Source organism: Diadema antillarum, unplaced genomic scaffold (assembly GCF_040938485.1).
Source record: "Diadema antillarum isolate AM-2024a unplaced genomic scaffold, OU_Dant_1.0 seq00000172_RagTag, whole genome shotgun sequence".
NCBI lineage: Eukaryota > Metazoa > Echinodermata > Echinoidea > Diadematoida > Diadematidae > Diadema > Diadema antillarum.
Window position 1 is genome coordinate 738,447 of NW_027271241.1, and position 13,319 is coordinate 751,765.

The following is a 13,319-nucleotide window of genomic DNA, read 5'->3' on the forward strand; positions in this document are numbered from 1 at the left end:
AACCTAAAAGCTAAATTGATAATAAATGATTAACTGACCATTAATTTCAAACTGATTTAACGATACCAATCATGGTGAGAGCTCTATACTGCATTGCAATATTATGATCGAAATTAATAAAAAAAAAAAGAAATCAATGATAGACATCTTAAGTTGATTTTATTTTTCAGGATTATTCGTAAAGTGATAGGCCGCTATTTGTTTCTAAGAATTCATAGAAATCAACCCATGATATTATTTGTTGTGCTGTGTGATTCAATATCAGTGACCAACCACTCTTTTTCAAGGCACGAAACAGTGGTCAACAATATTGACCATCGGTACGAGGTCTCTCGCCCCCCCCCCTTCGTCAGCTATCTATCCTGTCTACTCTTTGCCCTTACACCACTCCCAGTTTCCTTCTCTGCACCCTCCTCCTCCCCACCCCCGAATTTCAATCTTGAGGGGAAAATTCCTGAAGCAGCATTTCCTAAAACTAAACTGGGATGGGATGTGCCTTGACAGTAACCGGGCAGTCAAGTTATTATAGCATTATTTGCTATAAAAACATTAATTTCAACACTAAACTCTCAGGACTGTGAAATATTTCACGACACCATTGAAGGTAAAAGAGGTTCAACCCTCTTCAGAAAGAACTGAGATACATCGACTAGAAAGCAGCGACCTGCCGGGGTGTGGCAGCTTGGCCTATGCCTGAGTAGAATAGCTCCATTGTCCCAGATGTAAGCTGCCCGCCCGCATTAAGGGAGAATTTTGAAGGAATCAATCAATTTCAAAACAATCTACATGCTCATCTAATATTACTTTATAATCAAGACATTCAATGATCAAACTAACTGATACTTTACATCATAAAGGCATCCAGTCCAGTATAAGTTTGTCTGACAAGAAGGAGTAAAATAGTACGAGTTCAATGGCACAATTTTGATCGAAATCAGATGACAGATAAGGAAGTTATGACATTTTGAAATTTCGCTATTTTGGGGGGAAAAGTTCTTGAACAGTCAATACGAAAATGGCAAGGTGAGCTCGTCATTCCCTCACAACTTACTATAGAGTTTGTACATAAAATTTTGAAATTTCCAGTTTTTCACTCAAACGCAATAATATGCCCGAGGCTCCAAATCCTCATCTGAATACCCGGGCAGAATTCTAACAGATCACTTTTCTGAAGTCATACAACCAGGAATAACATAATGTTTTAGACTTCAATGACAGAAACATTAAATTTTCATCACATTTTTGTACACGATCAATGGAAAGTTGTGTGGGTATGATAATGGTTAGGTCACTCATTTGCATAAATTTTATATCCACTGTACAAGAACTGTTTTGCAGAAATCAACAAAACTTTAAAATGTCATAACTTTCTTCTTTTTTCACTTGATTTTAGTCAAATTTTTATTATTGAAGTCGTAAGATTTTTCTCTTTTTATCAAACTAACTTATATTTGGACTGGATTTCTTTAATCATTAGGTGCTTATTGACTATGAAGGCCCGACGGGTAGGCCTATGACAAAATGAGTAGGCATACAATGCGTGTGATGGCGTGAGTTTGAGTCTTGGCGCGTGCGTGCATCGTACATTATGTGATTAAAATAAACATTAACAGTAAAATTAACTTTACACCCACTTCAAAGGTACTGTATAGTGCATCCTAAAAGTAAAAACGATTCTACCCTTTTTGCTTTAATTAAGGGGTGGGGCACCTGATTATATTTTTATTTAGTAGCGCCATCTACGGTGATATTGAAAAGGTCAAATTTTGGACAAAAGGAATCCCTGCAGGCTGTAAACAGGGCAATGGTGAGAAAAAAATTAATCATATTTGCCAGGATCAGGAAAATATGTCTCTAGAATAAATTGCATGCGATAACTGATAAGTATGCATTAGTGCCAGGATGAAATATTGATGTGTTTTTACATCCATTTAGAACTCTATGTGTATTTATCTTGCTGTACGGAGAGTGGGTCTATCGCCAGCTGTTTAGTACGGTCCCATGTATCGATATTGGTGATGGTTGATTTTGTATACCGTATATCAGAACCAGTTGGACTCTACTAGTACCAACTAGGAATAGTGACTGTTGCAAGGAGAGGAATCATAAATCTTGACACTCTTTCGAGGAAATAAAGGTTGTATTCAGTGTATAAGTATGTAACTGATATTTTAAAAAAGGCAGTTGAAGGTGTCCATGATCAAACTCAGAGCTCAGCTGAGTGTTCTGTGACACATCACCACCGTACCACAGACAGTGCAGTCTGATTCATCATCGTGGTGTGTGTGTACCGGTATGTACTCACTGTGAGTAATGAGCAATGTGTCCATGACATGATTACCCTTTGCACTGTAAAGGCCTGATAAAAAGGGTTGGTATATAGGCTTTGCTGACTAATACATCCTCTCCATTTGTCACAGGTAAGATAGAAATAAAATTCTTCACAGAACATAAAGGAATGAAACGAAACAATGGTTGCCCCAAGAGAATGGTCTTGATTCATGATTGCATTACTTCAGAATTACTAATTATTTTTTTTTTTTTTGCCCAATTAGTCACTGAAACACCTGAAACTGCCTGTCGTATTCCTCCCTGGAACACTTGAAACCGGCTTTCAGTTGTTCTTATTAGCTTTATCCTTTACCATTTCCCTGGTAGTGAGGAATGTTTGCAGCCAACTATGTAGGGGGCCTTTGATCCCATATTCAGTAAGTTTGTGTAGTAGCTTGTTGTGTGGGACTGTATCGAAGGCCTTCGAAAAATCAAGTATGGCAACATCTACTTGCTTCCTTTTGTTGTAGGCTGTCATAAAATCATGGACAGTAGTTAACAGTTGAGTTTCGGTAGAGTGACCTGATCTGAACCCATGATTTAGAGATGTTAAGATATTGTGTGTCTCCAAATGGTCCATCATATGCTTGCAAATGATGTGCTCGAGGAGTTTGCAGATTACTGACGTGAGTGAGACTGGTCTGTAGTTTTCTGCCAAGTGTATGTCTCCATTTTTGTAGACAGGTGTGATATTTGCCTTTACCCAGTCAGGGGGTAAGGTGCCTTTTAATACAGACAGTTGGAATATCTCGGTCAATCCCGGAGCTAAGTCTTTGGAGCATTCTTTTAGGATGATGTTTGGGATGTTATCTGGGCCGACTGCTTTAGAGATGTTGATACCAGCTAAAAGCTTTTCAACTCCTTCCACAGTAACAGTTAAAGGTTCGATTTGGTGTTTGCAACTCTTGGTAGTGGGTGGGTCACTACTTGCTTTCTTGAAGACTGACTCAAACTGCTTCACAAGAATCTGGGCTTTATCCTTGCTGTCATGTAGGAGTTTCCCATCTTTTTTGAGTGGTGGAAGTCCTGTCCTGTCTTGCCGCTTGGCTTTGACGTATCTCCAGAAGGGCTTGGAGTTGTTGTTGTCAAGCCCTGTGATAATGGAAGTGTTGACATATTCCTCTTCTGCTATGCGAAATGCTCTCTTGCATTTCCATTGGAAGTCTTTGAATTTGCCCCAGTCGTTGCTTCTCTTTGCCTGCTTATACAGTCGGGCCTTTCGACGTACCATACGTTTCAGTTTGTGGTTGAACCAAGGGAGGGACTTTCTCCTCTTTGTTGTTCTTGAGGGGACACTTTCATCAATGATGTGAGAGAGTGAAGTTTTGAAGGTGGTCCATAATGAGCATATATCATCCCCCTGTTTCTTTCTTTCTAGTATGATGGTGGAGAGGTGAGAAGCTTCAGAATGAATTTTCTTCCAGTCTGCTTTGGAGAAGACATAGAGACGTCTGGCATTTTGTGTGGTGAGTTGAGGTAAGATACAGAAGTCGGTCACCACCATCGCATGATCACTGATTCCAGGGATACTTGTGGAAGTTTTCACCAAAGATGGATTATTGGTGAGGACCAGGTCCAAAATGTTCTCTAACCTGGTGGGCTGATCATGGATTTGTGTCAGTCCATAGTCAGTGGCGATGTCAATGAGAGCTTGTTGTACCTCCCTATCCGGTGCTCCTTTCCTCACTGTCAGATGCTCCCAGTCTATGTCGGGGCAGTTGAAATCCCCCGCTAGCACTATATGCTTCTCCTTGGGCTGGGACAGCAATTTTTGCAGTGAGTCTCCTAATTTGCGGATGCTGTCCAAGTGTCTATGTGGCATGTAGAAGGATGCAATGTAGAGGTCCCTGCTCCCTTGAATCTTGGCTTTGGTCCAAACTATGCCGGTATTACTTTTGTGACTCGCCATTACTATGGTAAAGTCTTGATAGGCTTCCAAATAATGATATGAAATGGAAAAAAAATAATAATGCAGCGAGCTATTTCACATCATGAAAGTTGTCGAAATGAGAGGAATATTGCTTTTAGCCTTCAGGGAACCATAGGTCATTATGTACAGAATCTTCAGTGGCCAAATGGTTAAAATTCTTTGTGTGCCACAGTGTAAATCCCATACAGTTGTAGCACGTCATTATGAGACAACAATGCATTGTACTTTTTGAAAACTGTCTGCTTTTGGAAGCCATCATGCGACTTGTAGGGAAAATGCTGGAAATGGAGGACAGCAAAATTGTCTTCTAGAAAATTGCAAGCTTGGCCGTGTGTGTGTGTGTGTCTGGCTTTGTATTTGAGCAAAATTTGCAAAGCTGGAATGCCACTGACCGAGTTGGATAAAATGTACTTAAATTGGCGACATTGATCACAACAGAGTCCTTTGAACAAAGCTGGGGTTTTTTTGTCTTAATGCTGAAACCATAGTCTATTTATTTTAGTAATTTGCATCGATACAGTCAGGCAGACTAAGGACCCCCCTGATGTGACTTTGTGGTTATTTGTCATTTTCCTCTTTTGTGGCAGTGTGTTCAGTGACACGGTGCCTTACTGTAAGTGCTTCAAAGTTTGCCATTATCATTGATGCTGTAATCATGAACACTTTTGTGTTAATTCTCTTTTAACTGACATTAACAGACATGCAGCAGGCATTCATTGATCCTGGTTACCGCAAGCCCAGTCTGACCTGCTACTGACGGCTATTGATGGCCACCATTTGATGTGGCGATGAATCGTGATTGCAGCAATGCAGTTAGTTCTCTGAGAGTGCCGTCAACAACAAAGAGCACCATGGACATGTTGGTGCTGGATCTCAGCGTCAAACCCTCAGGCATCAAGTCTGAGGAATCTTCGGCTTCAGCCGGAAATTTGCAGCAGTTGGTTGAGCAGAATTCTGAGGGATCGGTGGACTCCAGAATAGGCAAGAAAGAGGCTTTTGCCATTAACAATTCAAAAGACATGCCTCTGGAAGGAAAGATGACTTCTCAGCGTGATGGAGCTCAAGAGAAAGCCAGTCCTGAAGATTATTTGCATGATCAGTCAAGGCAGGCGAAGAAAACTGAGACCATTCCTGTGAAATTGGAGGCTGGCCTCAGCTTTCCTGAATCCAGTAACTCTGCAGTGCTGAAGGGAGAGTCGTCCAATCCTCCATCTCTGTGGCAAAAATCCCAAGGCCTCTTCCAGAGGGAGCATCAGTTTAGTGTGGCCAGTCCATCAGAGCAAAGACCACTGAGTACAACGCTTCCAATCCTCACCATCCCCAAGATCAGGCTTCGACAGAATCGCAGTGGAGAATGGGACTACTCCCACCCGCCTCTCCCCTCAGAATCCTCAGGCCTGAGTGTGGGAGGATACGCACTTAAGGGTAGTGGCAGTGGTGGGGTATCTTCAACAGTGCAATACCAGAACTGTAGTCGTGGCAGTAGAATGCCCAGTAGAGATGATAGCACATCCAACTCAAGTAATATGGTGAGTATAGATGTAGAGATCCAAATCAGTATGATGGCACTACATGTAGTACCCTTTGCCCACGTGTCTGTGCCAGCTATGCTCATTTATTCAGTGTATAAGTCGTCTGAAAGTGAACAGGTAAAAGTTTCCCCTTCTTGCCATGTATAATGATCATTTCTGTGCGCTGAATCTTGTTAGTGAAGAGGAAGTTGAAGAAATGAGTCATACTCCACCTGGCATTGCTATGCACATCTATTGATACTTGTCACAAACTGAAACATGACGGTCTCTCCTCTTAGAAGAGAAAATATGACCGAAAACAACAAATTCAAGTTTTTTTCTCACATTCATACGTCAATCATGCAAAGTTTACAGTCGCCAGTATTCTTACCAAGATAATACCAAGACAGAAATGATATTTGATATTAACTTGAGATCTTAGTGCTAGCATAATTGTTATTTTCATCTTTGCATGCTTTTACCTCAGCATTTCCACTATCAAGTCATCTCATAAGTATGGCATGAGAATCTTTGTGCTAAGAATTCAACAAGGAAAAAAGGAATGTTGATATACTGTGTGCAGTATAACAAAGTTTATCTGATACCATGTGTAATTTCCTTTTAACTAGGCCAATAACAATTTATATTTTGCAAGATGTCTGCTGAATGGAAAGAAGTTTAACATTGAGAGCAGTGCAGATATATAGCAACAAAAATGGTCCTTATAAATGGTACCCCGTCGTACTTAGACAATTTCTCTAGCACCGAGTGAAAACTTGTGATACCCTTAACTTTGTACCAAACATGGATAAAACAAACAAACAAACAAACAAACAAACAAGCCAACCACTATGCCAGTAACAAAGTCATATTTGATGAAGTAGAGCAGTTTTCTTGCAGTGAGCAAGATGCCTCCAGTATCTTATGCAATTATTATAAAGAATAAGATAGGTGTGCCATATACACATTAAATGATCCTTCATTGTTTTTGATAAAGTTCACTGAACTTTACCATTTGCTGATGATAAACCCTTAACAATGTCTGTTCACTGTGAAGTATTTCCCAATCTAAATCAAATAATGCTCCACAGTAAATTTATGACTGTAATTTACATGTTGCAATGACTTTGGCATTATCAGCTGAAATTTTGTAACCATGGAAGTAAGTTTTAGAATAATTTCTCCATTCTTTTCAGTTATCTTAGAATTTACTGCTTTCCAAATGGTATTACGAGTGAAAATTGGGGTTGAGGTATGGAAAACAAATGATTTAACTTGGTGTGCGCTCACATAAAATTGAAATCTAGTAAATGGTGCTGCTGTGAAAAGTTCCTATTTGAAAAATGTGCTCTCTTATGCTTGTTGTTCCCACAGGGGGAAAAAAAACATTTCACACAGGTACATGTTCGTATCATTTCAAGTGCAGCGTCCCCTCCTTATACTTGATAGGAAAAAAAGAAAAAAAATGTTACAACATAGTAAATATTCAGGTCCCCAAATTATCATCTACAAACCTTTGTGTGCTCTACTGCTTGGTTCAAATGAAATTTTGATTTCATGAAAGAAAACTGCCGGTTCCAAGGACTTTGTTATCATGCTTTTCCCATACATTAACACTTGCTATTTATTGCACTTTTCACACCGTCATTCATTCTGGTAGCAGGAGCCAAGACAAAATAGCAGTGAAGACAGCATTCGCCAAAGTCCTCCCCAACCTTCATTGCTTCAAATGGCCCTGCAGCATGGCTCCAGTCAGCTGCAAAGTGATGGCCTTCCAGAGACACAGGTATGTCAGAAAAACCCATGGACCTACATCTCCACTTGCAAATCATTATGTCTCTATGTTTTATGTATATTCAGTTTACCTTGCCTTGCTCTAATAATGAGAAGTAATTCAAAGACTTTTCATTTTGGTACTTCTCATTCTATTTAACATCTTTTTGTTAAAGCACAGGACAGCACTTGCCTCTCAGTTTTAACCCTAAAGGGGCTGGGGGGGGGGGGGGGGGGGGGGGGGGGGGTTTGAAGTTACGTAATGTTTTGCATATGCATGTCTACCAAAAAACAGCTCAAATTCACGATGTCGTGTGCAAATCCAATGCAAATTTTGTTTTTTGTTGAAATTGATATAAATTAGATTATTTCAACTTTTACCCAATGAAATTAATCAATTCTAGTGTAGATAAGCCTGAAAGAGTGCCTGCAACAAATTTTGGCAAAAAACAATAGAAAACAAAAGGTCGAAAAAACAATAAAATACATAAGAAATTAACAAAACAATAAAAAACAAAAGAAATTGATTTCGATTGCGCTATTTTTTTTACACGAAAATTGTTTGATGTGTCTTGAGGAATTCTGACACAAAAATTTAGCAATCCTCCAGTCTTTTTAATGGAGTTATAGGTGAAAATATGATTTCATGCACAAATTTGCATAATTGATTTATTAAAAATAGAAAGGTAATATATTTCTATTGTATGACCATGTAAACTTGGAGTTGCCATCCAGCTCTATCTTCAGGCAAAATTTCACTGCGATCGCGCAATCGGCGGCCGAGATCTGAAAGGGGGGGGGGGGGTCAAATTGACCCTCCCTCAGTAAAAACTTGGTCTCAAATAGCCCACTTAGAAAAGGGTTAAGGTATTGTTGTTTTTTTGTTGTCATTGTTTTCCCTTTTTTAAACTGTGTAACTGGATTTTGACATCCCTTTCATGCATGTAAACATTTTTATTTGCTCTTAGGGTGTGATGGTCTAGTGACTGCTTTTTGTCGTTTTGAAATGTGAAATGCTACAATTTGTGCTCTTGTCCATACTGTACGATTTAACCAAAGTTGAATAAAAGTTGGGAAATTTAAAAGAGCCTTGTGAACAGTTGTCACTTCTTCAGTTCCAATTCACCTTTCTCTCACAAGTTTGAAATATCACAGGCTTTTTTTTAAATGTATATTTGGATGAGGTCTTATGTGTACGGTCTACATGTAGGGACATCCACAATAGCCAGGCAACATTTTTGTTTTATTTTGTTTTGTTTTGTCTTGTCTTTTAGTGAATTTCATCTCTTCCTTGTAAAATGAAATTTTGGCAAATAATTGTGTATCAGGCAGTGCTCAGTGGATATATTGTATGTGCATACTTCAAAATGTAAACAGTAACAGTTCAATTAAGCCATAACAAGAACAACAACAAAAAACAGGGTTCAGATACACACTGTATAAGTATGCGTAGATCAGCTGTTAAATTGTGAAGGCTAAAACCCCCATCAGGATGGGGGAAGATTTCAAAGAAGCTCAAACACCAAATGGCCAGGCAAGGAGCATCAAATGCTTATGACGCTGAGAGAACAAATTATGTTTGATAACATTAACTATTGATATGTACATTAGTTTGTGCTTGTCATGTGCCTGTTCCAAGTGACCCATATGGCATCAAGCGCTCATACTCTTTACTTTGTGTATTCTAGCTATTGGCGTTAACTGTAAACTTTACTATTGAAAAGAAAAGAGATCTGTAGAAAAGAAAAAGGCTGTGTAAAAAAAAAAAATCACACACTACAAACAGGATGAACCATATTATAATTGATCTTGTAAAGAGAGGGCTTCCTATCAGCTTTATGTGTATGCAAATTCTAACTAAAGCCGCATAGTGGAATGTATCTAAAAATTAAGGATAATGTTTATAGGGAGGTTCTTTTGAGTTTGAACTCTTTCTCTGTCATGGCATGTGAAAGGGCAATTCACTGTACTTTTAGAGGATCTCTCTCCCTTAATTCATGACAGGAAGGTAAAAAGAAGAGGAGTGTTGATCGAGTTGGAACATGCCCAGTCTTGCCCATTAACCCAAAAAACCTCAAGGAAGCAAAGCACAGGAACATCAAAACTCGTGACAAGCAGTATTACCAGTGCCAGTACTGTAACATCATCTACACTCAGCCAAGGAAGTTGGAAAGACACTTGAAAGACACCCAGGGCAAGGCGCCCTACCAGTGCTGCTACTGTGATCTCTCATTCCCAACAATTGGCTGCCGGCGATTCCATTCTCAGTTGCACGAGGACAAGACGATGCCATGTCCATACTGTCCCAAAATATTTAATGAGAAGCGCAGGTATGAGGATCATGTGAGATCGCACACCGGGGAGGCGCCATTCATGTGCCAAGAGTGTGGAAATGTCTACCGCACTAGAAGTGCACTTCGCATCCACAAGCGCACCCATGCCAACGACAAACCCCTCCAATGCCGGTTTTGCCCCAAGAGGTTTATCCGTATTGGCGATGTACAGGTGCATGAGAGAACTCACACTGGAGAAAAACCTTACAAATGTGGAATATGCCCGAGCTCATTTGCAACTAGCAGCCAAGTTAATCGCCACCGGAGGACTCATTCTGAGGAGCGCCCCCACCATTGCTCATATTGCAATAAAACTTTCAAGAATCCAGACTACTTAATCACACATGAGAAAATGCACCTTGGTCACAAACCTCATCATTGTAAATTTTGTCCCAAAATGTTTCGAACGCCAAGGGAATTGGTACACCATGAAAGAACGCACACCGGGGAAAAGCCATTCCAGTGCAATGTTTGTGGTCACAGGTTCTCCAAGAAGACCAACCTTAAGCAGCATGAGCTACAGCACACAGGAATAAAGGCCTTTTCTTGCTCCAAATGTCCAAAGTCATTTTACAGAAAAGCCAGTCTTATGTGGCATGAGAAGATTCACCAAAACCGAGAGCGGTTCCTGTGCAAGGAGTGTGGGAAATTGTTTTTCAAGGAGAGCTCCAGAGACAAGCATGCCAAAAAAGCTCATGGAAACAGCAATGGCTGTGAAGGCACCAATGAAGAACAACATGGAACTGAAGAAATTGAAAAAGAAATAGATCAAAGTTATAGTCAGGCTGAGAAGAACGACATCGAGGAAAGTTCTTCTAGTTCCATGCTGCAGAATGCGGTGGACAAACGGACTCCATCAAAAAATACTGTAAATGATGGCACTGATAGCACTTGTGAAGAATGTGGTAAGACATTTCTGGCTCGAAGGTCACTACTAAGACATTACAGAGCCATACACAACAGATACATTTCCAGAAATGGGGATGGGGATTCCCCAAAAGTAAAGAAGCATTTTTCTTGCCGCATTTGCTCCGACACATTTCCAACAGACCACCTGAGGCACGTCCACGAGGCGTCACACTCGAATTTAAGTTTTACCTGCGAACAGTGCAACAAGGTTTTCTCGACAAGACAGCTTCTTGTCAAGCACCAAAAAGTTCATTCGGAGGTAAAACCGCATGTTTGTGAACAGTGTGGACGAGCTTTCACAATCAAATGGTATTTAAACCGGCATATCAATATTGTTCACTCAGAAGCTTACACCTACACCTGCACCATTTGTGGCAAAAAATTCAAAGCCAAGACAGCTCTCAGCGTTCACATGCAACTCCACAACGTAGACGGGAAAATTTATGAGTGTGACCAGTGTGATTCAGAGTTTCATGTCAAGAGATATCTTGCCAGGCACAAACGTAAATATCACCGTAAGGAGAGAGCAAAGCCAGAAAAAGTAGGCACTGTCTCTCCCTCAAGCGGTGGAGGAGACGGTGAGTACGCTGAGCTTCTTGATATCGAAGAAATCTCTGATGATGGCTTCGACATCACGACTGCTGATTCCAAGTCTGTGTCAGGTGTATTCCTAAGACAAATGTTGTCCACGAGATCTAAATTGGAGGCGTTTGATGATGCTGAGGAGCAAAGAGAGGGCTACGGTGGTCCCAGTCAAAACAGAAACAGACAAGAAAGTCCTGAAGAGGAGAAGAATAATGATGGAGCCTCTGACTCACATGGTGACACTCGTAAAGATGATTCTGAAACAGGCGTGGGTACAGTGGATGATGATGTGTACAAGGAGGAGAATTTGGGAGAAGAAGGAAAGGATAATGAGAAACCTAGTGTTAATACTGAATATGAGGAGGATGAAGACGTTAATACCTCTGATTCAGGGACTCTTGACTTCCAAGGAGATGATAAAAATGATGAAGACTATGTTGTTGAGGAAAGCATGTCAGACATCGATGACATATGATACAACATAAAACACAAAGATTGAAATTAGAGTTCTATGATAATATCAGGTAATTTATTGTGCTTGTGTAATGTATATTTGCTTGTGATATCAGTCTGAAAACAATATCAACGAGCATATTTTTGCAGAATCTATGAAATATCATCTCATGAACGAAGATTTTAACATTCTAAGTTATTGTTACTTGCCAATATTATGTGTGACTGGATTCAATGATGCTGACATTGCTGCAGCATAAACATGTAAGCTTCTACAGTGTATGATAGTTGTAGAGTCATTATCAGATTTACATGAAGGGACTGATGGACTGCATTTTGTTTATTTATTTTGGTTATTTTTTGTTATTATTTCTATTCATTCATTAATTTATTTATTTTTTAATGCTTTCATTTATTTTTTTATATTTATTTTTTGCTAAACCCACATACATGGTACATCGTAGTTTGGGTACTCCCACTGTGTCTGAAATGATGAACAAGTACAGTTCACACGGTTATAACGAAATTCCAGTTACAATGAAGTAAACATTTAGGTTGCAGCATCCTCTGCATGTAATATCTTGCTTATATGTTTAGTTTTACCGAAATTTTGATGTACCTTGTGTAATGGACAAAAAAGAATTGCCTGTCCCGAGGAATTCGTTATAACGGGAGTCCACTCACATAGCTATCTATGTGTGTAAAATGTTACCCCTAAAAATAAGGAAAGGTGAAGTGGGAAGCACCAGAAGAGGAGAAAGGGGAGATTTATGGAATTGTGCAAATGACAGCAAATGGCAAAACTATTTTAACTTAGAGCAGGACTTGTATTTTTGGTCCTATACGTACAGTTGTACGGTGAACTCCCGTTGTAACGAACACGATTATAACGAAATTCGGGTTATAACGAAGTAAAGATTTGGGCTGCAATGTCATGCACTCTATGTATTTCTTTTGTTTATTAGTTGTAACGAAATTCCGATATAACGAAAGAAAACTGCCTGTCCCGAGGACTTCGTTATACATGTAACGGGAGTCCACTGTATGTAATTTATAGCCAGTATGTTGCAATTTTGTACAGTACCGTCATGTATCAATTTAGGTAGAGTCACATGTGCAACATATTATTCTAGTCACATCCGTACCCTGGGAACGAGACGAAATGTGAAATATGAAATATCCAGACCTTGTGTCGATATCTAATCATATGGTTTAGGAGAGTGTTACACTGAGTCATGGCATTGTTATCATTACATGTACTGTGATTATCATCAAAATCGTCATCAGGCGTCGGTATGTGTTTGAACATTTTGAAACTGAAGGATGTTCAGAGAAGATGATCAACCTGTTACAGTGAATGTGAATCGTGAAGTTGATGAATAAAATGGAATAGTTTCATGTCCAGTGATTTATGAAAATTGGCCCCTGATATCCCGAAGAAATTTGCTTCCCCTTAGGGTTAACCCGTTTAATGTGAAGGAGTAAAACCGACAC

General features: G+C 39.7%; 2 protein-coding genes across 2 annotated transcripts; one reads left to right on the top strand and one right to left on the bottom strand.

The window, feature by feature from the left end:
* Positions 1-1,759: 1,759 nt before the first annotated feature.
* On the bottom strand, positions 1,760-4,240 carry LOC139728302 (uncharacterized). Its single transcript, XM_071639251.1, has 2 exons — positions 2,958-4,240; positions 1,760-1,790 (listed from the first exon to the last, which is right to left on the bottom strand). The coding sequence occupies exons 1-2, from the start codon at positions 4,238-4,240 to the stop codon at positions 1,760-1,762; spliced, it is 1,314 nt and encodes a 437-aa protein (XP_071495352.1).
* LOC139728303 (uncharacterized) lies at positions 1,774-11,847 on the top strand. The gene is made up of 4 exons (XM_071639252.1): positions 1,774-1,807; positions 4,960-5,790; positions 7,433-7,558; positions 9,550-11,847. Exons 2-4 carry the CDS (start codon positions 5,050-5,052, stop codon positions 11,845-11,847), a joined length of 3,165 nt encoding a protein of 1,054 aa, XP_071495353.1. The 5' UTR covers positions 1,774-1,807; positions 4,960-5,049.
* The last annotated feature ends 1,472 nt before the right edge of the window (positions 11,848-13,319 follow it).